This window comes from Meleagris gallopavo, chromosome 13 (genome assembly GCF_905368555.1).
Source record: "Meleagris gallopavo chromosome 13, MGAL_WU_HG_1.1, whole genome shotgun sequence".
Lineage (NCBI taxonomy): Eukaryota > Metazoa > Chordata > Aves > Galliformes > Phasianidae > Meleagris > Meleagris gallopavo.
Window position 1 is genome coordinate 17,208,782 of NC_139416.1, and position 25,640 is coordinate 17,234,421.

The 25,640-nt window shown below is 48.1% G+C and overlaps 2 protein-coding genes and 1 non-coding gene across 3 annotated transcripts in view; 1 reads left to right on the plus strand and 2 right to left on the minus strand.

Moving 5' to 3' along the window:
• Nucleotides 1-261: 261 nt before the first annotated feature.
• On the minus strand, nt 262-334 carry TRNAM-CAU (transfer RNA methionine (anticodon CAU)). The gene has a single exon. It is a non-coding gene; the product is annotated as a tRNA-Met (tRNA).
• Nucleotides 335-7,474: 7,140 nt separating this feature from the next.
• On the plus strand, nt 7,475-16,387 carry MAP1LC3B (microtubule associated protein 1 light chain 3 beta). Its single transcript, XM_085234662.1, has 4 exons — nt 7,475-7,634; nt 9,505-9,560; nt 12,227-12,333; nt 14,610-16,387. The coding sequence occupies exons 1-4, from the start codon at nt 7,595-7,597 to the stop codon at nt 14,782-14,784; spliced, it is 378 nt and encodes a 125-aa protein (XP_085090788.1). The 5' UTR covers nt 7,475-7,594; the 3' UTR covers nt 14,785-16,387.
• Nucleotides 15,176-25,640, minus strand: part of ZCCHC14 (zinc finger CCHC-type containing 14) — a 46,185-nt gene continuing 35,720 nt past the window's right edge. Inside the window, exons 9-13 of the mRNA XM_085234661.1 lie at nt 24,971-25,062; nt 23,536-23,663; nt 23,047-23,187; nt 21,488-22,960; nt 15,176-20,405 (exon numbers count right to left, since the gene is read on the minus strand). Coding sequence (XP_085090787.1) covers nt 20,350-20,405; nt 21,488-22,960; nt 23,047-23,187; nt 23,536-23,663; nt 24,971-25,062 — 1,890 coding nt within the window. The 3' untranslated portion in view covers nt 15,176-20,349. The remainder of the gene's footprint in view (nt 20,406-21,487; nt 22,961-23,046; nt 23,188-23,535; nt 23,664-24,970; nt 25,063-25,640) is intronic.

Here is a 25,640-nt window from a genome sequence, read left to right on the forward strand (position 1 = left end):
TGGCCACGCCCCCTCGCCGTGTAACGGACGTTCCGCCGCCGCTAGGCCTCGGGGAGCCGTGGCCGCCGGGGAAGGCTCGCCCGCCCCCTTGCGCGTGGGAGGAACGAGCCGCCCGCTCCCGCGCGGTGCCCTCCTGGGCACCACCACCCCAAGGCACCGACGGTGTCTGTCACGGAGCCCCGTCGTCCCGCTCTGCTGCGGCGAGAAAAGAAATATTTCCTTCCCTCACAAAGGAGAAAAAAAAAAGGAGGAAACCCAACTTGCCCCGTGTGAGGATCGAACTCACGACCTTCAGATTATGAGACTGACGCGCTACCTACTGCGCTAACGAGGCTCCTCGAAAACAAGCCTCCTACGAAGGTCCCTTGTACTGCTCCTTCCCGAGACCGTTCGCTCCTAAGAGCTGTTCCCTTCTTGCAAGGGGAAGCTGGACAATTTTGTAAATGGTTCTGCTTTGCCATGCTGTTCTGCAGCATGTTCAGCTGCATCCCGAACCCTTGGGTGTGCCTGAACATCCTCACGTGAGCAGGAACGGCTGTGAGGGCTTCACCAACAGGCCTGCGAGGAATGTAACCTGTTTCCAGATAATAACAAAAATTAAAGCAAACCTTGCTTGCCTCTCTGCTCTGAAGAGTCTCTGTTCAGCTGGGATTTCTGCAATAAAGTGAGCTCCGCAATCAATGAAGCACTTGGCAGAAGAGGTCTCTGCGATGCCAGCAGAAGCGCTGCCCTGAATCCTAATAGCAGGGCCTCACCCCTGCGAGAGGCTCAGAGCAGCTGTCACCATGACAGCCTGACTGCAGGTACTTCAACTGAACAGAGGCGGGGAAGCAGATATTTAATTGACGCCAAAAGTCTCCAAACTCTGCCCACGAGCATTGCTGCAGGGAGGCTCTCTGCCCACAGTGTGACCGCTGGCAGAAAAGGAGGAGGAACATTGGACATGAGGTGCTCTGAACAGATGAGATGAGATATGTGATTGCTTTGGACAGCCTGAGGGTTCTGCTAAGGAATCCAGCAAGCAAACCTTGTCACTGGGACAATACCTTGATTTCCAAGAATCATGTATTCGGGTGCATCCATCAGATGACAGATGACAAGTGCAGGCTGCAAGGCTACGTGTGAACAAATTGCTACAGCACAGGATGAGTAAATGCACAGCTTCTCACAGCCCGAACCGCTGCATTCCTTCCTCCAGTGCAGCTCACGTGCAGAATGAGGCTGTCATCTTTAAAAACGTGCCTTTGGGGCTTCGGTGATGGACAAGTTTGGTGCCCTCAGCTCTGATCGAATGAAGAAAAGCTGCACCAAGAGTCTGCAATGAGGCACGTGGACAATGAGTCACCTCAAAGAACAGACTGTTTGGAAACATGTCTGGAGCTGTTTTCCACCTGTACTGAATCACACGGATTTTCCCCCTTACTCAAACCTTCTGGCGGGACTCCACGAGGCCCTGTCACATCTGTTTGCTAGGGAACTGAGGGATTCATGGTGAGGACAGCAGAGCATTTAGGTGCAAACCAAACAAAAGATGTCCCTGATGACATTGCCTGAAACAGAAACCCAGCAGCTTGCAGTAGAAGCAGCTTTCCTCCCTGCTTCTTTTCCTCTTTTGGATTTTCTATTTTTATCCAGAATGTAATCTCTTTCCTCTTCATCTCAATGTTCCCTCTGTGCCTCATCGCCTCCCCTCCCTTCCCCACACCTACACTTACACTCTTATTCCACATCTCCATGGGTGCCTTCTCCTCCATCCCTCAGAGATCACTTCCCCACTGGCCTGCTGACCTCTTTCCCATGGCAAATCCATGTCAGCTCCCACAGCACTCCACTGCCCACACCAATTCCCTCCAGATTTGGAGGGAGAAGCAGAGGTCTTCAAGGCAGAGAGATGCTGCAGAGTGGTTCTAACCAAACAAAATTTAAAACTTCAGTGTTTATCTTTGGTGCTTCTATGCCACCATTACCTGAATCTACCAGCTCTATTTGTTCCCACAGGAAATACAGCAAAAGTGAATTATCGTCATCACACATCCGCTGGCACAACCAAACGTCTGAGCACCCTTCTTTGTAAACAACACCAGGGTAAGAGCCCAGAGCTTTCCAGTGCTGCTGGAAAGCAGCAGGCAGGCAGCTTGCAGACCTCACCACTGGGCTCTCCAACAGGATGTACTGAGAGCGAAAACTCATTGTTCCATTTCTCTCCAGCAATTAAGGAGCTGATGCAGCTCTCTCTGCAGTCAATTAGAGCCTCCACGATCGCTCTGAAGGGCTTTGGATTGGTCCCAGAGTCAGCATCCTCATTTTCTGTAATCCTGAAGTGTTTGTGCCTTCCCAGCGTCCGAGCAGGATGTGCCAGCTGATGGCGTACCCAGCCAATTATAACCTGATCGGCTGGGAGAGAATTATTTCTTTTCCATTTGGCAAGGAGGACAGAAAACTGTGGCAAGACAGGCCGAGACAGATGAACAAATCCTGTTTGCAACACAGGATAATTGCAGCTTGTTTATTTGGCATAAGCCTGTAGTGGGATTTCTGCTTTGCAACATGCATCCTTGGAGGCAGGACACTTGGAAGAGGGAATATCTCAATGGAAAGACCAAAGAATTTTGCTTCATTTTTTTGTGATGTAAATATTTTTTTTCATCCCAGACATTATTTCCTTGGCGTTTTAAGCTGGAAAATAGTTTTTCTTGTCCTGATTTTAGAACTCTCCATCTTCTCCCTGTCTGTCTGGGCTTTGATCTCACCAGATACTGCAGGACAAGCTGAACCACGGACAGGCAGGGCTCGTCTGGGAAGCCCCATGCAGAAAATGCTGATGGCAGTGACTCAGGAACTGTTTTGCATCCTTCTGCTTTAGAGCTGAGAGCTGTGCCCTCTCTTTATGAAAGAAGGCATGATATTTCTTCAGCAAGCTGTCCTTGTAATGAAGTATTATTCGATCTAATGCCCAGCTGTGGCCACGGGTGCCTGGGGACACCAAAAACGCTATGGCACTTTTATAAGGAGCAGTTGTTCTCTCTGCTTTGGCCACGGTCCAGCCCGAACCCTATCAGTGTGCCCAACACCTCTGGCAGCTCCATTCTCAGAAGCACTATCTTAAGGACAGGTCACGGGATGCTGTCAGGTGTTCAAGATGCTATTACTACGTCAACTGCTGAGCAATGATTGTGCAATTGTTGGCAGCTGAAACCTCTGCGTGCTTCAGTTTCCCATGATGTAAATAAGGAGGATGTTCACTGAAGCCTTGGGCTATGTAGCATTCAGAAAATACGAGGAGATCCTTTAATCCTATGTGTACTAAACAGCAATGGAAGGTTTTGCTGCATCCTCTATCATTCTACAGTTCCCCAGCTATTCTTCCTGCCCTCACACTGCCATTACTGCTAGTCAGGTTATGGATATCTTTGAGTGAAAGGCAGTGCATAAACATAAGTTACTGTGGCTTCCACCGACTGATTTACTGTGTTCCCCTGTGAAGTCAACAGCTCCCACTGAACAGCTGATCCTGAAGCCAAGAAATATTTCCTGGAGCAGCAGCAGCAGCAGCAGTTACTGATGTCAGGGTTATGGCATATAGCAATGACGTCTTGGGCAATACTTACAGGGGAAATGCAATGAGTTTTCAGCCCAGTATTCCAAGAAAATGTTTTTGCAATGGCAATCCATATGTCTGTATTTTTGTTTGGATTTACCTTTGAAAAGCAAAGCAGCTGGTTAATAATCTCAGAAGTGCTGTATTCCAAAAGCCTTGTGAAATATGTGGCCAGATAGAAGAGAGAAACAACGTCAGTGCTCCCATTAAGGAATAGGCACATCTGCTTTTAAACCTCAAAGAAAAACCACACAGAAAAATGGTCTGCGAGTGGTTTCTTCAGTTTCACATTTCTAAACTACACGCTTATAGCCCCACAAAGGAGAGAGATTTTGTCATTCTCATCACTTCTTGCTTGAGTTCTTATAAATCAGAAGGGGACTTGCATAGAGAAACTTGAAGTTTAGGGTTTTCTTCATAGGATGGGCACCATCTTAGGAAAAAAATTAAGATTCAAACTTCTCAGAAGAGTTGTTTTAAGTCGCTGCAAACAATTCACTACAATCCAGGTCTGTCTGACATCCTCCCATGGCAGCTGGGTAACGGTTGCACATGGTATTGAACAAAGTCCCGCACTAATCTTTAGTTGAGCTAGATCAATAAACACAATTAATGAGAAAATAACCGAGGGAAGATATTTGGAGCCAGGTGAGAATTCAAGTTACTCAGATCATGGCATCTTTCCTTTTATTTTATGGCTTATCTCTATCCATATGCTTGGTGAATTTAATACTTCTGACAGCTGCTGAGCTAATAGCCCTGGACATTCAAGTGCTGCCTTCCAGAAGGGTAAAGCACTGCAGGGAAATAGCTTCATCCACACACTGTAAAAAACCTTTTCAGTACAGATTTACTAGACAAACAAGGGGACGTTTCCCAATTCTGATTATCAATTCACAATTCACTTCGTTGCGAAGCAGCTAAAATGGAAACTCCATTTTCTCTGGAGTGAAGGGGGATGTGGGAGTTTTTCCCCAGGGAAGCACCGTAAATATCAGCTGGGGTTCAGAGAGTGACTCACAGCTCGTGCAGGCTTTTTAGCAACAGAGAAAGAAAAAAAAAAAAAAAAAAAAAGAAGAAGAAAACCAAAACAAACAAATAAGCAAATAGGAAAAGCCAACAGCCTGCTGGAAGAGATAACAGTTGGGGAATGCTGACATCTTTAATTCAGATGAAAATCTAGTGTAGCCTGCTGGATAGGGCACAGATAGGAGGATCAGAGCTAGAATTCATCCCACCTTATGTTCTGACCTGCTTTGTAAGCAGACGAATCACATCTCTGTCTTCATGAGAAAACAGCACCGACAGGTATTGTAAGAGATCATTTACTCTCTCCTTCTCCCCAAGATGAGATCAATTCTCCCTAAGATCTTCAACACGCGTCTTACTATTTTCTTTTTTCTTTTTTTTTTAATGTCTGATGCTGACCATCTCACTGCTTTCCTAGGCAATTCATTCTGATGCTCCACTATTCTCACCCCTATTCCCTTGTACAACTTGTATCACCTTTTCCAAGACATAAGCTTATTATTTCTTGTCCGAGACCCACTGCATGCAGCGAACAGCTAATTCCCTTCTGCTTTGCAGCAACCTTTTGCATATTTGAAGACTAAATAATGTCTGCTTTCAGTTACATCTTCTCCTCTTCAGACTAAGTGCTTTGTAAAATGTTCTAAGACTATCATAAAAACGCTCTGTGAGCTACATTTTTCAAAGGGCTCTGTTCCACTGCAGTCACCATATCTGAGGCAACCGCAGCTCAAAAGCAACATTTTCTCATTGTAAAATTGTGTTTCGGCAGCACTGGTCCCAAAGGCTACGTCCATGCTGTCATTCCAACTGCGCCTAACACCTTTCTCAAATCCAGACTTGCCAACTGTCTGTGCTGTTGAAATGCAGACATAGGCTAAGGCTGAGATGAAGAGGGAAAGGTCAAGCGAGTCACAGCGCGGATCTAAGTTTTCCTTCTCACAGTCTCTGCAGATTATTCATGAGCTGAACATGTGATAGCCCAGCCTGTCAGCAGATACTCTGATTGTGGCTCTCCCTAAGCACCATATGGATGCTTTCAGACTGAGCTGCAGCCCTACTAACAGTTGGTAGCATGCAGGAAAATTGCATGACGTGTAGTGCTCGGTATTGTTCAAACTCACCTGGGCGCTCAGCAAAAACAATGAGTGGTCTCATCAGTGCTTGTCTGCCTGTCTGCAGTCACAGAACCCAGCATCCTGTGAGATGGGACAGCCCAGAGCATGGTGGGATGTCCTCAGCAAGAGAATGGCTTTTTTTAAAGGCAGTAAGGAAGAATAAAATCAAGTTGAAAGAGAAGCTTGGGATGGTTAGCTTTAACCGCATCAGATTTTTGATGATCACCCATCACCTGCTGTCTCTGGACACCAGTGTGAGCACTCATACACCTCAGGGCTGTTTTTTTCCCCCCTAATTAGTCACGTCCTTAATGATCCCATCCTATAATTAGCTTGACACCGGAAACGTTTGACCCTGAATCATAACATTAGGTAACGAACCCTCATTCCAGACTGAGAGCACAGCATCACTGTAACTTCAGTGTATTGTCACACCTTGACAGTTGTAGAAAGCCTCACCGGCTCTAAGCAGGTGGGAAACCAATTCTCCTCCCTGTAGGCTCGTTTTGATAAGGACACTGCTGGCTGCAGCACCCTTCAGCAGCACACGCTGGGTTGTGCAGTGAGACCATGCAGTCCTATTGCTGCAAAATCACTCCTGTATTTCGAAACACAGCGCCTCGAACATATGTGAGAGAAGGGGAAAGGGAGGCAGCTGAAAGTCTACAGCCAACAGCTTGTGTCAGAAAGCTGCTAAGGGAGGGAACAGTTGGGCATTTCTAATCGAGACAGAATGTCTGCAGGATGGATGTGAGTAAACTTGGCTGGAAACAAGCACTGTTTGCAATCGAATCGATGCCTGACAAACAGCACGTGACGGGGCAGCAGGACTGAAAGCCAAGCAAAGTGAAACACCTGCCTCTAAAATTCTGCTCTGAGGTTTTTACATCTACTTTGCAATGTCTTCCTCACCCTGTTTATCAAAGCACTACACCTGTAACTGTGCGCAGAGCCCAGCAGCCAGGGAGGTCATGTTGGGGTGACAGAAAGACGGTGAGGATGGGGAGAGAGCAAAACACTGAATGTCTGAATGTTTCAACTCTTTGAAAGGGTAGATAATGGCAGGACAAGGGGAAATGGTTTTAAGTTGAGAGAGGGAAGATTGAGGTTGGATGTCAGGGGGAAGTTCTTTGCTATGAGAGTGGTGAGGTGCTGGAACAGCTGCCCAGAGAGGCTGTGGATGCCCTGTCCATCCCTGGAGGTGTTCAAGGCCAGGTTGGATGGGGCCCTGGGCAGCCTGGGCTGGTGTTAAATGTGGAGGTTGGTGGCTCTGCATGTGGCAGGGAGGTTGGAGCTTCATGGTCCTTCAGATCCCTTCCAACTCTGGCCATTCTGTGATTCTATGTCCCTCTGTTTTGCGCTTTTGTGGTTGTTTTTCTTTTCAGTGGTGGGACCTGCCAGGAGAATCCCCCAGTCCTGGGAGCCGGACTGCCTGTGCGGTGGCTGTGTGCTGCCCGCAGGGGACATGGCGGGGTGTCCCTGAGGAGGAACATGGCGGAGCACTCTGAGATACCAAAGGCTGCGTCCCTGAGGAGAACCACGGCGGGGCACTCTGGAACAACAACAGTAGTGCCCCAGGAAGAAATATAGTGGGAATCACGGCTGCGTGGAGGACCATAGCGGGGCATTCCAGAACGGTCACGGCTCCGCGTCACGGAGAAACACCAAAGGCGCGCCACACTCAAGATGGCGGCGTCGCAGCGCCCGCCCCGCCGTGACGCGGGAGTCAGCTGATGGCGCCGCGGCTGGGGGTGGCTGCGGGGGGCGGGCGCCGCCACTCGGGGTTGGGCGCAGCGCCGCGCACAGCGTCCGCCGGGCCTGAGGCCGAGCCGCCGCCGCCGCCGCCGCCATGCCCTCGGAAAAGAGCTTCAAGCAGCGCCGCACTTTCGGTGAGCTTCGTGTGTGTGTGTGGGGTAGGGGGAACGCGGCGGCTGCCGGGTCTCGGCGCTGCGGCGGGGTGTGTGGTGCGGGAGGGATGGCAGGATGTCGGGCCTTCCCGAGCGCTGAGGCCGCCCCGACGCCGGCGGCTGCGGGGGGAGACGCGGCTCTGCCCGCCCCGTTAGGCCCTTCTCTCAAGGCCCTTCCGAACACGCCGCCTGTCAGCAGGTATTAAGTTCGGCCAGGATGGCAGCCAAGCAGCTGCCGCTGCGACCGGTGCCGTCAGAGAGCGGTGCTGAGCCGCGCCTGGCGCTGAGCAGGTTTGTGTTTCCCACACCGCGGGGGGCTGTGCTGCATGGCAGTGCCGCCATCCAACCCGCTCCGCTTGAGGAATTGAGCCAACCCGCTCCCTGTGTATCTGGTGTTGCTGGTTGTTGAACTCTTAAAGGAGCGTTTTAATTAGGTGCTATCAGTGCTCTCGGAGTATTCATGCTGCTCTGTGGAGAATCACGCAGGGTTGGAAGGGACCTCAAGGATCGCGAAGCTCCAACCCCTCTGCCGTAGGCAAGGCCACCAACCTCCACATTTCATAGCAGCCCAGGGCCCCATCCAGCCTGGCCCTGAACACCTCCAGGATGTACGGGGCATCCACAGCCTCTCTGGGCAGCTGTTCCAGCACCTCACCGCTCTCTCTGTAAAGAACTTAAGAGAATGTGGCTTAGGCCTCGCAGGTTCCCAGCCCAGCAGCCTGCTGAAGGCTTTGCATATTAGCTGCCTTAGTTCTCTGCTTGATTCACATCCAGCTTAAAGCCGTGATTCACGTGAGCTGCATTTCCTCGTTGGGCTCACAAAAGGCACACGGATGTGTTTGATGCACGTGGGCTTAATGTGGGTTAATGGAGAGCTGAGTGATGTTGCTCAGTGATGGACAGGTAATGCGTGCTGTGCATTAGCATGCCAGCAAGGAGCTGACAGTGCTGATCTAAGCTCTTCTGCCACCAGCAGCACCTCGCCCCAGCTCAGTGCCTGCTGAAGCTGTGGTCAGGCTGTGATGCAACACTCAGTCTTCACCCTCTGAAGTGTTTACAAGATGAGGATGGCCTGGAAAGCCCCAGCACACTGAGAAGAACCATAGAGGTTAAAATTGAGTCCACTGAGTCTGCCAGTAGGCAGGGTAGGAGCAGATGCAAGCACATCTAAAAGCAGCCGTGGCTGTTTACTTTGGCTCTGGGTTGCACTTTAGCCTGGCTCATAACATCTGTACTATTAATATTTATGTCTGAGGAGAGGTGAACTTTATCCTAAAAACTGGCTCAGATAGCAGTGAAATATCTAAGTACCAGAATCTCCCAACTGCTTCTGCAACAATGCGTGCAGCAGAATCAAAATAGAAAACTGTAACTGGGTAATACAAGAATGTACAGTGTAAGCTGATGCTGCTGGGCCTCAGCTGGGCTTAGGTCTCACATTTTAATTGTTGGCAATTTCCTCTTCAGGGATGTCGCAGAAATAACACAGGGTGTTCAGCCTTGGTCTGTAGCTTGGGTGTTGTAATTTGGTGCTATACATTTATGAGATGTCTGTTGTAGAGGGCAGAAGATGAGGTGGCTGTGGGGTCCATCTCCCTTTACATTTCCTAGGAGTCCCAGCCTGTGTGTGTGTGTGTGCAGTAGTTGTCATCTGGGGCTAAAGAGCCGAGTACCACCCGTCAGAGGAGACTTCTTGCTTCTTATGGTGCTGTCCCATTTAAAAACAGCTTTGCCTGAATTTACTTTTGTGGCTTTCACCAACCTGATGGTCCTCCCTTCAGCACGGGGGAAACGAAGTTATCACAGCATTGAAGGCAGATGTTTGAACAGCAGTTCTTTTGATCTCTTGCAGAGCAAAGAGTTGAAGATGTACGACTGATCCGAGATCAACATCCAACTAAGATACCGGTGAGTCTTCTTCCTATCACCCCAATTTCTGCTCATGTTTGTTATTAAAAACCTGTAAGAGAGCTGTCCTCGTGTCCAGATTACACTTTGGCTGTTCACTAAGCCTGGATTGCAGAAGCATTCTGCATTCTGCTAGTTCCCAGCAGGCAGCTGCCACAGCAAGGTGCTGGCTGGGGGCAGGGGAAGCAGAGCTTCCTGTGCTGTCTGTTGCAGCTTCAGAGCCACACCCAGGCTGAGCTTTGAGAGTCCCCAGAGCGTTCAGCTCTTCTCGTCTCAGAAGTGGACTTATTTTTCTTCCCTGAAAGAAGAATCCACAGAGGCTAATCAAGAAGAAAGCACAGTAATTTGGAGACAGACGTGGCTTTCATCACAAATCTGTGCTGAGAAAGACAGAAAACGCTTGTCTGCAGAGAAATGGGTTGTGGCTCTGAGATCTCCAGGAATGTTACTTGTTGTCAAATCCTTCCATCTAGCATTGGGTCACTTCAGAGAGGAGATCAGCCCTTCTTTTTCCACTTGCCTTTATCAAGTCAGCTCCAAATGCTGCTTAAACTTTGTTTTTTTGTTTTGGTTTTGTTTTTTTTTTTTTTTCTTTAAATGGCATCCTCAATGCAAGTAAAGCATTCTAGGAAGCAAAAGTTGGGGAATGCAGAATCCCAGAATGGTTGAGGTTGGATGGGAGCTCTGGAGGCTGTCAAACCAGGCCTTGCTCCAGCAGGGACACGCAGAGCAGCGTGCCCAGCACCATATCCAGGTGGTTACAGAAGATCTCCATGGGGAATGTTGCAGTGTGTGCCTGTGCTCAGTCACCTGCACAGCACAGTGCTTCTGGTGGTCAGAGGGAACCTCCTGTGCTCCGATTTGTGCCCACTGCCTCTTGTCCCAGCACTGGAAACCACTGAAAAGAGCTGGCTCCATCCTCTGCCTCCTCCCTTCAGGCATTTGTAGGCATGGATGAGTTGAACTGGGAAGTTTTGCAGAGATGAGAAGTTAATCAGATGCCATAACTTTGGTGCTCAGCGATGAATGCTGATGGCCACAGAAGAATTTGCTCTCAGAGAGAACAGACTGCCTGCAAGCAGCAGTTGTGGTGCAAGCTTTTTAGCTTGCTGTCTCCATGTGAAATAAACTGAAAGGTTTCCAGCTTCACTTTAGCATCAAGCTACTTCTTGAAGCCACTGCTGCTGTTTTAGCATGCTGCTTGGCGTGGGAACAAGTAATACTTTATAGTTGCAATTTTTGGACTTATCTGGAATCTGCACTTTTCCCAGAAGGCCCTTTCATAACAAATCTTTTCCCTCACAGAAGATTGCTTTTTCATCCACCTTTCACAGATCACTTAGCAGTAGTCCCCAAGCTCTGTGACCACAGATTGAAAACCACTGATTTACAGCAAAGCTCTCATTTTAAGTTGGCTGTGGAGATTTTACTGGGTAAAATTCAGAGGTACCTGAGCAACTCGTTAAAGATGCAGTGATACAGACTGGCAATGACAGCACAGGCATGCATGGGCTCCCTGGGGGCTTGCTCTGCTTGCCAGACCACGTTCTAGCTTGAGTCATTGCCTCATTATCATCATCATTAGCAGTTCTGGATGAGTTGAGATGGCGATGTCATGCTGATGGTGCATCACTCCTGTATGGTTATCATCCTCCATTTTGCTGTTGGCAATATTATCCATTGCTTACAGTCTACCTCACTAAAAACAGTGCATTTCCCTCCCCTCCCCCCCCCCCCAGAATTACCCAGCATTTTTTTTTTACTGATGTAAGGAAGTTTCTCTCTGATGTAATTAAATTGGCTTAATATCCCTTCACCTGTGCAGCTTCTGAATATCAACACAGCCCCGTGAGCGTGGACACGATCCAAGTCCCTTCCAAGTGAATGGTGTCACGTAGCTACCGTTGATTTTAAAAACAACAAAGCCTGTGTGGCTGTGGAAACGAATTCTGAGATCATTCTTTAGAAGCAGGAACTACATACAGTTGCTGGGCAGAGTGCTGCTTAAATTGGCAAACCTACAGTTTCCTCACGAGTTAAGTAGTTACTACATAACAACCTTGATGGAATTACTGGTTCCTAGGCATGCTGTCTTGAGATTAAGGAGGAAATTCTCTGCTTCAAGGCTTTAGATCCTTCAAAAGTCACTTTTTCTTATGCATGAGAGAAACCACGGCAGGAGAGCAGACTGGCATGCTAATCCAGAGCTGTAGTTCTTAGACACAGCCTGTTAGTCAGGAGAAGCTAGAGAAATTGTGGTGAGAGCTGTGTGAGGCTGCAGGCTTCCATAGTAGCCAATGCAGTGTGTTAGAGAAAAGCCTGCTGTACCTTTTCCTGGTTTCCTTGTTGCTGGGTAGTTCAGAGCTAGATAGAAGGAGCCCAGTGAGTAAACCATTTTAAAACTGCACTGAAGTTGCAAGTGTGTGCTGCTAAACCTGTTTGTTCCCCCATCTTACAGGGACTCTTGCAAACAGAAGACAGGCAGGTGACAGTGATTATAATGCAGATGTGACATTTACAAACCAGACTTCCACTTGTAAATGAAGTGCAGTGGAGTTTAGGGTGAATCCTCCTACTTTGCTGTGTTTAAAATGGAGGGGGATGAGGGCTCTAGGCACCGTTTCTGCCTTTCACATCTGCTGCTGCTTTCTTTTGTTTCTCTCTAGGTGATCATTGAAAGGTACAAGGGGGAGAAGCAGCTTCCTGTTTTGGATAAGACCAAATTCCTGGTGCCAGATCACGTCAACATGAGCGAGCTAATCAAAATTATCAGGTAGTATGCTGTGATTCCACCCAGTGCACTGCATCAACAGTGTACAGCCCACCCAGCGTGTAGCTTTGGGAACCCCTTAAATGGAAAAGGCATCTAACAAGTGCTTCTATCATCACTAGGATGGATTCACAAGAAGGCACGTTTCCTTTGGCTCTGCTGGGAAAGACCTTTGAAAAAGGTTGAGCTCTCAGTTTGCTCTTGAGAGAAATAACCATTTCCCAGATAGGAAGAAGGGAGTCGGGCTGAGAATCCCTGTCTGACATGGCCCAGGGCCCCAGTGCTTCCTGCCTGGTTATTTTGGGATGCCTTCTCAGTGTTCTGCCTGGGAGTCCCTCTCTGGAGTGCCTGCCTCCCACTGCTGGAGGGGGAGCTGGGGCTCCTAGTCAGAGCTCCAAGCTGCTGCTTGGGGTTGACACTGGCATCCTTTGATCATGAAATGAGGTTATCCTCACTGACAGCACTTAGGCCTGAAAAACATACATTCAGACGAGTGCTGCCTTGACACAGCTATCTGCACAGGCTGTGGTTTGTGTGTTGTTCCTTGTTGGTGTTTGAGCTTTGCTTACTAGAAAAGGCCAAAGGGAAATAACCATGAAATGGGAATTGTGTGGCTTTGAACTGCAGTCAGAGCTTCTGCTCAAAGCGAAGTTCTCTTGGCACACCGTCAGGCAGGAATATTTGATTAGTAAGAGCTCTCAAGCAGTAAACTTGGAGGCTAGCAGCAAACCAGAATTTGTTTTTCATTGGTCACTGTATGGCAGCAAAAGGCTGGGACAGTGCCCTCTAACGGGATACAGGCAGTACAGAGCAACAGCAGGTAAAAAAAAAGCAGGAAAATTGACTCTCCCCTTCCAGTGACCAATGGCAGCTCAAGAGGAGTGTATCTCTGTGCAGAGAAATGCTGCTTCCTTGGCTGCTAGCCCTTAAATGAGAGTGAGGAGGGGTGGATCCCCTTCTGGTCACTCAGTTGCACGGCTTGCAGCTGAGCTCCCTGGGTTAGCTACACCTCCTCACCTGCTCAGCCATGGTTCAGGCTGTGACCCAGCAATTCTGCTGCAGTCATGGTGTAACACGGAGCTGTAAAAGCTGGGTATTGTCCCACGTGTCCAAACAACTCCATGCCCTGGAGGCTTTGATAAAAGCCTTGAGCAAGTCTCAGCTCTGGCATTGCCAAGGAATTGAGATAGGGTTTCTGGAAGTAAGAACCTGATGCCCCAAGTGATCTAGAAGTTCTAATGAAGGCCTCGGGCAAGAAGTTTAACAGCAAGATGCAGGATTTTCCCCACCTCTTTTATTTGGCTTTGTTAACTTAATACTGGCTGGACTTGGTCCTCAGCCAGCTCCTCTTGTGCACAGCAGAACCGGTGTGCAGTGCAGGCTGCCCCTGCCCAGCCTCAGAGAGCTGCTGCCTTCTCTGCTGCTGTTAGTGCTCACAGTGGGAGGGCCCTTCCCAGGCTGTGACTGAGACTGAGGAAATGCTTGTTTCCAGCTCAGCAGTGAGCAGAAGTGTAGAGTGAAGAAGAGTAGAAGCCTTTCGTTGTTCTTTTCTCCCCATTTGCACCTCCTCTTACCTGTTGTTCCTCCTGCTGACTTGTTAGTTAGCTCTTCTCTGCAGACCTGCTTTCAGGAGGGAGTTTAACAGCAATATGTATTTTCCTGGCTCAGAAAAAAATGTGATGCAGGGAACACACCCAGGGGAGGTGTTTGTTGTGCTACGCAGTCTGGAAATTCTGTTGCTCTCTGTCTTCCTGTGGTGCTTCTCATGGGAGGAAAGATGAAAGGTTCAACACGGGCTGTGACAGTGCTGGTGTCAAAGTGAGCTTAATAGGAACGGAGCCCTCAGGTGGAAGCTGTGCCAGTTTTACCTTCTCAGGTTTACCTTTCCAGTGAGGTGCTGTGGAGCTCAGCCAAAAGCCAAAGGGTCCATGGGTCGTGTTTGCAGGTTGTATGGGATGATCTGCTGCCCCAATGTCATCCTGGCAGGGAACACCTCTCCCTGTTCACTTCGGTTTAATGCTCTCTGGGAGCGCAGCCTGTGCTGTTCCTGTGAGATGGGGGTTTCTGCCTGCAGCTGTGTCTGAGAGCACTTGGCAGATGATGAATTTCATCCAGCTATAGGGTGAGAACCAAATGCCTTCTGTAAGGCAGGGCTGCTTGAGGTGGAGACTTCCCACTGCTGTCATTGGCGGAGGACTTTGTTTTACCCCCCATCCTAAAGCCTTTGCTTGCATTGTCATCCCTGTGAACCTCCTTCCCTGCTTCCTGACTTCTAACAGGCGACGCCTGCAGCTGAACTCCAACCAGGCCTTCTTCCTCCTGGTGAACGGACACAGCATGGTGAGCGTCTCCACGCCCATCTCCGAGGTGTACGAGAGCGAGAAGGACGAGGACGGCTTCCTGTACATGGTGTATGCCTCTCAGGAGACTTTCGGAGTGCAATCTTCCGTCTAGGACACGCAGGTGGCTTCTAGCCTAGGATTTCAGTTTACCCTTGGCCATCACCCCCACTCTTCCCCACACGCACCCCAGGGAAAGAAACGGATGTCACCTACGCTCTCAGTACCTTAGCATAGTCTTGCTTTAGCAGGTGTTTTATCTTACCTTGCCTTGTTTGTGACTATTAAACAGTACAGACGAGCGCCTCCAGCTTTGAAACCTGCTGTAATATTCCACACAGGCACATTTACATGTCTGGACTTGACGAATGGAACCCAATTGTGCATGTGACGATTGCAAATAAAGGGACACTCGATTGACTTTAACGAGCAAACAGGCACCAGTGAGGAGCTAAAGTGTTTCATGTGACAGTTTTCTGGAGAATCTCCCTATGATTCCTTAAAGCTTTTCTTTTTTTTTTTTTTTTTTAATGGGAGGGCTTCTAATTGAGAGCAAACGTGTTTTCATGTTCCAAAGCAGAGCTTTGCCTTCTGCAGCTCGCTGAGATCTGTGTCGGTGCTGCAGCCGTTAAGGTGAGCGTTTGGGGTGAGCTGGGGGAGTGCGACTGCAGCTCTTCATCTCCTCTTCTTTTGGCACTGCTGACGTAGGGACAGTGCCATTTTCTGAAATAACTCATACCAAACACCACAGCTTTATTATAGTTTTAGGAAGCATTAACTGTAAGCACCTGGACAGGTAACACTGAAATAAACTCCAGTCTGTCGTGAATTCCCAATGCCTGCGTGTTCAGTGAAACACTGTTGTTTATAGGGCCTTGCTTCCAAAAGATCCTCCCTCCGAGCTGCAGCCCTGGCCTGGGAGGAGGTGAAGGGCATTGCTGCCAGCAGGGTTGGCTGGTGGGAAGCGAGCCGGTGCGTGTAAGCCCTGTGACAGGAGCAGGTGAACAGCTTTGTTAATGCACCTCCGTCCTGAGCACCGGGCTCAGACATGCTGCTGGCATTAAGACCCCGCTGTGTCATTTGTTCTGCATGTTTCCGCTGGTGGGGTTCAGGCAGAACCGCTTTCTAACAGCTCCTCACGTCCAGGAGCTGCTGTTGGGATGTGATGAACAAAGTGTTTTTCCATCGCCGAAGCCTCCTGCACGGACCTGGAGCCTTGGTGTGACTGCTGGCCCAGCAGGGAGCAGCCTGTGCAGGGGAAGGCTGTCTGCTAAGCCCCGTGTTTTTCCTCTAGACTCGTTGTCAAGTGAAGTGTAGCAGGATGAGATTCCTCTTGTATATTACGTGTCTGTGAACTAACTCCATCTGTTACTGGAAGCTAACTTACTATAATGGGGGGGAGAAGAAGCAATACTACTGCGTCTTGGCACTCGAGCTCAGTAAGGTGTACAGTTTGTACCTACCTACACCTCTTTGCATGCATCTCGTTCACAATGCTTACTTCATGATTTTTTAATGTTCTTTGTGTTTTTACTCCAGCGTAAAACTTTTCGATGCAGCTCGTTCTCCGTTTAGTTCTGTTTGTGTAAGGAATTGTTTAACTCATGACTGACAAACCAGACTTGTAATTACAACGTGATCGACTGATATTCCTGTACAAATGTTGCTTTTTTAAAATTAATACAGTGCTGGTAGGGGTGGATTTCATCCCAACTGAACGACGGCTCCTGTGGTTATTTGTGGGCAGCTTCCTCCCATGTCTGCCTGCAGGGAAGGGCCGATGCTGGGACACGTGCTGTGCTGTGACAGCTGTGATTTACAACCTGCATGGGGGGGGACACAGCCAAACAGGGATACAACCAGACCCTGGAAACCACCCCCAGAGAGGGGAAGTCCTTGAATGAGCAAAAAAAAAAAAAAAAAGGGAGGGATTCTGTTTAACTCTTTATTTTCCATACATTAAATTTACTCAGATAAAAACATTCTAAAAATGTACAATTTTTTACTTTTTAACAAAGTATAATAAAACATAAAAATCCCAATACCAGAATACTTGACATTTACAGTTCAAAATCAAATTAGCTGAATATTAAATATTTACAAAACTATTTAAAATATTTATAAAGTTACATGCACAATTTGTAATACTAGAATTGACCGAAGTAAAAGAAATGGCTCAAATGGGAGCAGGAGTTTCCTTCATTCCTCATGGAAAGTTATGTCCAAGAGAAGCTGTTAATCTGCACTTGAAAACACGCAGGATTTGCTTTCTGCATCAGTACCAACACGTTCCTCCTTTGTTTGAGAGCATCCAGGTACTTCCAGGGGGTTCTTACAACAGATGGAGGGCGGTGGGGGTGCTCAGGGTTCCCAGACTCTCTTGCTGGCGCTGTTGCATCGCTTTCAGCCCAGATTTGCCTGCACACAGGCATTCCAGACTGCTCCAAATCCTCTGTGCATCCGTGACCTCCAACAAACCTTCCTGGATGTGATGATGCTACAGACAGACAGCTAACCCATACGAAGGGCATTTGGGTGATGGCACATTCTGGGGAGGAGTGCTGCTATGCCAAACACAGCACCAAGCAGCTCTGGGTCTCTTCCCCTCCAAGCCTGCCTGCCAGAAGCAGCGTTAAACCCAATGTGGGGTAATGGTGAGAGCCTAGTGTTAGACCATCGTTACTGGAAGTCTGTTGCTTAATGTACTAAGATTTAAGGACCATGGTGTGCACGCTACTGAAAAGCCTTCATGAAAAGAAAAGCGTGACGTCGTTTGAAGGAAAGAGATGAAGGAAACCTGTGATCAATACCTTGCTTGCTGAAATGAGCCTTCCTTGCTTGTTCTGCTACTGCTCAGCACCAAGCAGGGCATCTGTTCATGCTCACCTCAGAGCCTGCAGGGTGAGGAGCTGGCTGGAGATCCCACCCTGCTTCTGGTATTCCCATCAAAAGGAAAACACTCCTGGAAATGCATTCCTCACCACACATCCAGCCTCCCTGCACCCCACAGGGCACAGCTCGGGGCTCCCCTCTGCCTCACACATCCAACTCATTTCTATTCCACAGTGAGATCCATGTTGAGAACTAACTCTTGTTATACTTTCAGGACAAAGATAGGAATAAATAGCATATTTTGAAATCTCTCAATGTACAAAAATAGGTTTGAAGAACTGCTTCTTTCAGCCAGTGAAGCTGGAACTACTATTCTAAAATGAGCTGCCTTACTTCTCAGGGGGTGGGGAGATGGGGCTGGGTCTTTGAAAAACAGACGGAGGGGTATTTTATGGAACTGAAGTGCTCTGCTCAGACTTACCAGCTTTGGCTGTTCTTGGTCCAAAGCGGACAGCGCTGACGAGCAGATCTGAAGCCACAGCTGGCTCTGGTGCAGGGAAGGCTCTATCATTGGTGCCAGTTCGTCAGACACTTCTCTATCACGCTCACGTTGCTTTAAGGTACTCGAGACTTCTGAATTTGAACTTACTCTAAGATCAGACTTCACCATTTTCAAAACGTTACCTAAAAGTACACGGAAGCCACTCGAAGAAACATCGGCCTTAACTTCACACAAAGGAAACAACCCCAACGAAAGCTCTGAAGGTAGGAATGAAACAGTTTGCTGGACAGGAGTTCAGTCCTACAGTCCTTTAGTTATGGTTTGGAGGCGGTGATGAGATCGGACAAGACTACATTCCCAGCCCTGGGCGTTAAAACAAAACAGAACCAGTACAGAAAACAGATATTCTTCTCCTGTCGATTTTTGCTATTTTGAGAAGGTGTTTAACACTTGTATGAGTGTGGAGACAGTTTATTTAAACACGATTCCGGTTTAAAACACTGTTTAAAAAAAAAAAAGTGAAAAATAGGTTAAGGTTTGGCTTTCAGCACATGTTCCAGGCCACTGGAGAGACCCCCAAAGCTGTGAATAGTAAACATCGTCAGCAAAAACCGTTTCCTTCGGCGTAACGCGGTGCGGCAGATCGTTCCTACCATTGTCTCAAGCTCATTAAGGCAAAGTAAATTGCATTGTCAGTTTTCATCACTTTTAGTGTTGCAGGTCTGAAGGTTGTTAATTGGACGCAGGTGAGCTCAGAACGCAGGCAGAGCCAACAGGAGCGTTTCAGCAGCGAGAGCCGGGCTGAGAGCAACCCCTCACATTAGTTGTCATTGCATAGGAAGAAGACGTCACCTTTTCTTTTCTTTTGCAACCAAACGTTGATTGTGACCCCAGCCAAAGTCAGCTGCGCCGCTACAACACGTCCTGGGTGTGAGAAATGCCTCCCAGTGTAAACAAGGCTTTAAGATCTTCCAGATGACAGTGTGCAAACATCTCTCTGTCAGACGCATCACCCGCTGAATAGTGCCGAATTCCTGGGGTGAGCCACGAGGTTTGTACCTCCCTTCAGTGAGACGGGACCAAACTGTTTCAAACGAGCAGTTCAGGATTTGTTTGGCTTCCTCTCAAGCCCTAATTTAGATTTATCACCCACAAATTATGTACGCTAAGTAGTTAACACCAAAGCTAGTCATCTACAATCTACTGCAACGAAGGAGGCTGACAGTAAATCCTTCCAAGTCTTGAGAATAATGAAGTTTACTACCTCTTACATGTTCTGACTTCTACCACTTCTGAATCCCGTAGCAAAAGCCGTGGGGTAGGAGTCAGAGGGTTGGGCGGTTGGGTTGGTTTGTTTCTTTTTAATATAAAGTAAAGCAAAAGCTTACAAACTCTGCTGCCAGAGTTCTTCTTTAGGATGGTTTAAAATTCATTTACAAAAGCAGAATAATAAGGTTTCTGTGAAAGAGACCTATGTACAGTAACAGGACGTAAAGGTTGTTTTGTGTACTACAGGAACATATCCTCGAAGCCTTTATGACTCTGCAGTCTCTGGGACTTGGACCCTTGGAAACTAAGCATATTCCATCGCTGGGAACCCAGCGCTAACAGGTAAGACAACGAAGCACAAGTTTGTTTCCAGAAGGAACCGAAACCGCTGCATGTGTTCTTTTGGAAGGGAAAGGAGAGACTGACTTAAGATTGTTATTGTGTCGTTAAGTCTCGTAGCCTGCTGGTGCCAGTCGGTAAAGGTCGGAACTTCTTTGCCTCTTGCACTGGTCTCAGAGTGACACCGTCTGCTAGAAGTGCAGAAAGCTCGAAGAGTTTTACATTCTTCTGTAGTGCAATCCTTAAAAATCCCAGAGATTAGTGCCTGATCACTTTTGAAAAAAAGTAGACATTTTACCTAGCCCAGGGGTGCCAAAGTCCTTCTGGCAAACGGCCGCTCCCACCTCCGCCTCCAGCTTCCACCTCACCGTGTAGCTGCCCTGGAGTCAGACCTTTACCTTCAAGAGTCCACGTATGGCAACGTTCTCCAGCAAAAATAGTACGTAGGGTGTTGTACTTGCAACAGAAAATGCAGCTGGCCAGCTCCACCATCCATCCAGTACGCATCGTCCTACGACACGGGGTCAGAAGTTCCAACAACAAGATCCAAGCTTGAATTTGGCAATCAAAAATGGGTTCGATGCACCCCTAAGCTAGATTTCCTACCTAGTCTAATAAAGTAAAGCACCTTTGGATTAAAAAATACATTAAGCTTAACAGCAACTGGACGTCTCAGTTTTGTAGTTCAGTCTCCTTCTATCTCCATGGCTTACAGTATTTTTCTTGCCAGGTAAAAGATCAGTCTGTGGAGTCAAGGCTTTCGGAGGGAGGAGCATATTTCAGCCTAAAAGTACCTGGGGGAAAGGAAACAGAAGATTTAGACAACACAAAGCTTTTCACAGTGCCTACACCTCAGAACTTCCCCAAACCACTTCTCCTGGGCCATCTAACACACACTGCAGCCTAACACAGCCCACAGCACTGCGCTCCAGCTGCAGAAAAGCCTAACAAGCACGTGCCTATGGCTGACAGAAGCCCAAACCAAAGCACGGCTTCACACAGCCAGACTCACTGCCTCAGATGTAGCTTTAGGGCTGGCAAAGATTAGATTGGGAGAGTTTCAGTGGATATCTGGTTATGAAATTCAGCTTTGAAAGGCAGCAGGCCACACTTCTGAATGAGCACCACTGGAGCCAAGTGCCACTTCTGTCCCATCAGCCAAGAGCAAAAGATGAGATGCAGGAACCCCACTCATTTACATGTTAGCACTGCTGAAAATTGCTGCCTCAAAATCAGGTGCTTGTTGATTTGTAAACATTTGAGGTCTCACCTGCACTGCACAAAAACAAATGCAGGCACATGCTATAGGCAAGAAGGATGTAAAACGCAGCACTTCAATGCTGCTTGCTCCAGTCATAAGTCCCTATCAAATTTTTAAGCTCGTGTCACATGCAGATGTTTTAAAAACAACAAGTTGATAAAAAAAAAACAGAGGAAAATGGGGCTGCAGATTGTACCCGGTAAAGCGACATTCCTCTTAGTTGTTTCCTGCCCAGAATGAAGGATTTCAGTCCTCTCCCAGAGCTGTACCATTAAGCAGTATGCCCTACAGAAGGAGCAAAGCAGCAAACTCCAACGTGGGACCTTCAAGAGGATTTGAACAGTAATCCTCCATTTATGTAACTGGTTTGGGAAGGAGGGAAGGAGGCAGCAGATACGTTTAGAACTCAGACTTCCAGGGGAACCTGAATCTATAGCCAGGATTACAGGGACAAGCAGCCACGTTTCTGCTGCAACCTGCCAACAGAACCTCCCTCCCCATCCGTGTGTTTCACACTTCACAAAGAGCTCAAAACCAACACCTTCCCTCTTTGTGGGACTCCCCTTAGCCCAGCCCAGTGCTCTGTGCTGAGCTGGGCCCCGCGCCCACCGTTACCTTGTCGATTGAAATCCATTGGAGGCTGTTTGCAGTCCTGAGCTCTGTGCCCACTGGCCCCACAGTTGTAACAGGAGAGATTCCCATTTTTTTTGTGACTCGAACCATTGCCGTTTCCCATCATTCCCTGTGCCTGATAAACCCCTGCTGTCCCTGCCATAAAGTTCTGCATCGGCGGAACCGCAAACGTCGACTGCCCCGTCATCACGGAGTCCGGAGCGATGCCGCTGTTGTAGGCGGTGTGGACCACGGGGAAGGTGGTGCTGCTGTTGTACTGCTGCGTGTTGATGTAGCCGTTACTGCACAGAGGGTTGAAGGGCAGAAATGGGAAAGTAAACATTGAAGGTCCTGAAAACGGGTGCTGGAAATAGTTGGCGTAGCTGACGGTCATCCCGCTGGAGCCGCAGTTCCCGCTGCAGCCGCAGGAGCTGCACACCATGCAGCCGGGCGGCTGCGGCTGCTGCTGCTGGTGGTGGTGGTGATGGTGGTTCTGATTGGGCACAGGGATGCTTCCCGCAGACCCGCTGCTGCTGCTACTGCTGCTACTGCTGCTGCTGCTGCTGTTGCTGTAGAAGTTGTTCTCGGCGACGGATGAGAGCGTGGGGCTGGAGCTGGGTGCGGGGCAGCTGGGCAGGTTGGCCATGGTTGCAAAGGACGTGGAGGGGTGGCTGCTGGATGAGGCCGCGTTGCTGTTTGCGCAGAAGCTGCCTTGCATGGGTGCCACGGGCACGCTGCTCATTGCAGAAAAGGCAACTTTGGTGTTGGCTGTATACAGAGCAGTCCGGGGGTTTATTATTGCAGGGGATACCGTTATTTGCATATTACTGGAGCAGGAAGTCTGTCCAGCAATGGCAGGATCAGTAGGAACAGAGGATGATACCAAGAGCTTGATGGGTGGGCGAGCCACGTGGAAGACCGTGCTGGATGTGACAGTGGCAGCAGTACTCGTCTCTACTATCAGTCCTGGCTGCTGAGCTGTTTTCATCACTCTGTCCAGAGTTGAAGCGTGGACGACTTTGGTTCGAGGCCCAAAGTTAATAGTAGATGTGGGCGAGCTGTTCTCGGCAGCCCCCGAAAGCACTTGCAAGGGCTGATGGGGAGAAGGTGCAGACATGACATCCACTACTGTATTCCCAAAACTCTTTTCCATTTTTATGCTGCCTCTAGGTCCGGGAGAGACTTTATTTCTTTCTTCTAAAGATAAAAGTGAATGCATAGACGACGAAAGTAGCTTCATGTCTGCATTGCCACGCTCTGATTTGTGCACTGAATTTAGCATCCGAATGGGGGTGATATGAGTAGAGGCCGCTGACATCATTTGCATTGGCAAAGTATGGTGGCCGGACGGATTGGAGCCCGCATCATTTTGCACTGGTAAGACCTGAGCAGTGGGTCTGGCAGAGCTCGAAGTGAAATGGTTCAGTAACATCACCGGCTTCTCCTTTTCAGAACCGTCTAAGTGAATCTCCAAACCTAGGGACAGAGATATCCATAAGCACAACAGCTTCACAAGACAGAGCAGCTCCACACCAGTCCCCTCCCTGGCCGCGTCTGCTTACGTCTCTCATTCTCCTCGGCGCTGTCTGAGCTCTCCTCCCTCGTCTGGATCCCCATGGGGCTGGAAGAAGAGCTGGAGTACTCGGAGGAGCTGCCCTCCCGGGGCAGAGGATGGGCTGGCTGATCTACGTCCACCCGCAGCTCTGCAGATGACAACAATGGTAGCACCTCATTGACACCAGCTCTTACAGCTGCCAAAACCAGCTAAGTTATAGCAATGCAATACAGAGCCTTACGGAGACAGGCACTGACTAAGCAGCAGCACTCCGGAGACACAGCAGTTTCTGACTAGTGCAGCTAGCCACGGAAGCCACAAAGAGGCAACCACTTTCTACTACACTCCATACACACAGGAATCAGACTGATTGCTTCCTGTTAAGCTGATGGCATTTTGGAAGATGAAGTTCACGACAGACTGGGGGAAAAGCAGTGAGAGAATGGACATATTCAGACCTGAGAGCACAGCACTGTCCTCTGCTCCTCTTTCTTACCTGCAGCATGGTTGCCACGAATACTCTGGAGAGGCCCCACATGTGTAGTAGGGGGAACCCTTGCCACACCACTGCTGGTAACTGAAGAAGGTGTTGTGGGGTTGAGGCACCGTTTTTCTGATTTTTCTCTATGGGATGATGGAGAAACGTGTGAAGATACAAAAACTGGCTAAAGCACATCAACAGATAAATCAATTTCTGAATGAAACTGAAGCAGACAAAGCTCGCTAAATAATCTGAGAAAGTCAGCCTCTTGTAAAGGAAACATTTGGCAATGACTTCAGCCCTGACCTCAGCTTCTTACCAGCACTTTGTCCTTTCTGCCATCACGACTGCATTTATTTGAGGAAAAAACACGATAAAATGGTGACTACATTCTATCACACGCTCTGTAGGCACAGCCCAAACACAGCCATGGACACCAACATCGAAGCAAAGCCAAATGAAATCTAAGGTGGTAAGTCCAAAAACTAAATGAGGACACTCCACGATGTCAGAAGCTACTTATCAAGAACAAACCCAACAAGTATTGAAGGAAGGTTTATGTACCCAGTAAGCTTGTCTGTTTTCCTCACTAATATCAGCAGCCCAATAGAAGTGCCTCCCTCCCACACACAGCCTTTGTGTGTACCATCATCAAGAATTATTTACACACAAATTACTTAATCTGACAAAACAAGAGCAAGTTTCATGGGCATAAAGACTGGTTAATTACTCAGACAGCAAGATAAGGCAGAGAAAGCAAACAATCAGGCAGAGAAACAGAAGGGAAGGGAAAGAAGCAGAACAGAAATGCCACTGCTCTACGATTCTATGATATTCCTGCAGGTGAGAGGGTGTCTGCTTGTTCAGTAATGCTGAGTTCAGCTGAGGATAGGCACAATCCTCCACCTTCCACTGAAATGATCCTAAGATTGTCTAAGGCACATTTCAAATGGAACTCGCCTAAATATAAAACGTACTTTGTACATCTGCTTTGCTGTATCTGTTATACAAGTTAAAAAAAAATCCCATGCATCAGTACGTGTCTTTTGTAAATTAGTGCAGAAATGATCCCCTCCTCAGAAGAGCTGTCATGGTGCATTCATGCTGCGACTGGGTTGCTCACAGACCCTTTGCTTGTGGTTATCCTCATACAACCCTGAGCAGGCAGCTCTGCATCTTCAGAAGCTTTCCCAAGCAACTGGTATTGCTGGAGAGTGAGAGGTAGGTGTCATCTTTATCTACAGGTGGGAATCTGGTAGGCTTACTGTGTGAGAACAACCAGGGCCAGGCTGGATGTGGCTGTGGGCAGCCTGGTCTGCTGGTTGGTGACCCTGCACATAGCAGGGGGGTTGAAACTGGATGAGCACTGTGGTCTTTTTCATCCCAGGCCATTCTATGAACTTGCATTAAGTCTCTTAAAAGCTTAATAAGAGCCTTCCTCTCCACTTACTTCTCCAGCTCCAGTTGGGTCTTGAGTTTCTTCTTTGCTCCCATGGTGAGGGATTCAAACTTATTCAGATCTTCCTCCGTTAGACTCAGGAACTTGTAAAGAGAAAACACGGGGAGTTTTACAGCCCTCAATGCTCTCATTTACATTTTCAGTCAAGATGCATTCTCAAAGGTAACTTTAAAGTCGTTTTTAACATATGTTAATTCAAAGAAATTCAGATCTGGTCTTATTATAGAATCAGTGTCAAACAGAAGTGTGGGGGCCTTGAATGAAAGAACTGCTGGAGATTAAATTTAGGTCTGTGCTTATATTAACTCTTCACAATAAAGACAAAGTGATCTCTGTAGTTATGAAAATAGAACTCCGTGCTATAAGTGAGTTTCAGGATTGAGTTCTTGTAAAGAAAACCACTCCGGTTTTCCTCGTTATGTCATTTAATGCAGAAATCAACAAGCAGTCATCCCAGCAGTTGGCCTGAAAACACACTCTACCATTAAATTGTATAGTGAAATACGTAGGATATAAACACAATAGTAAAATATTTATATAGTTTTTAAAATATTATTATAGTTTAAATAGTTAAAATGAAAGCCCATAAGGCATGCACAGTTCCACATGCCTATTTTTAAAATGGGAAAATACCAACGCATCAGAATATGCACAGTTCTGT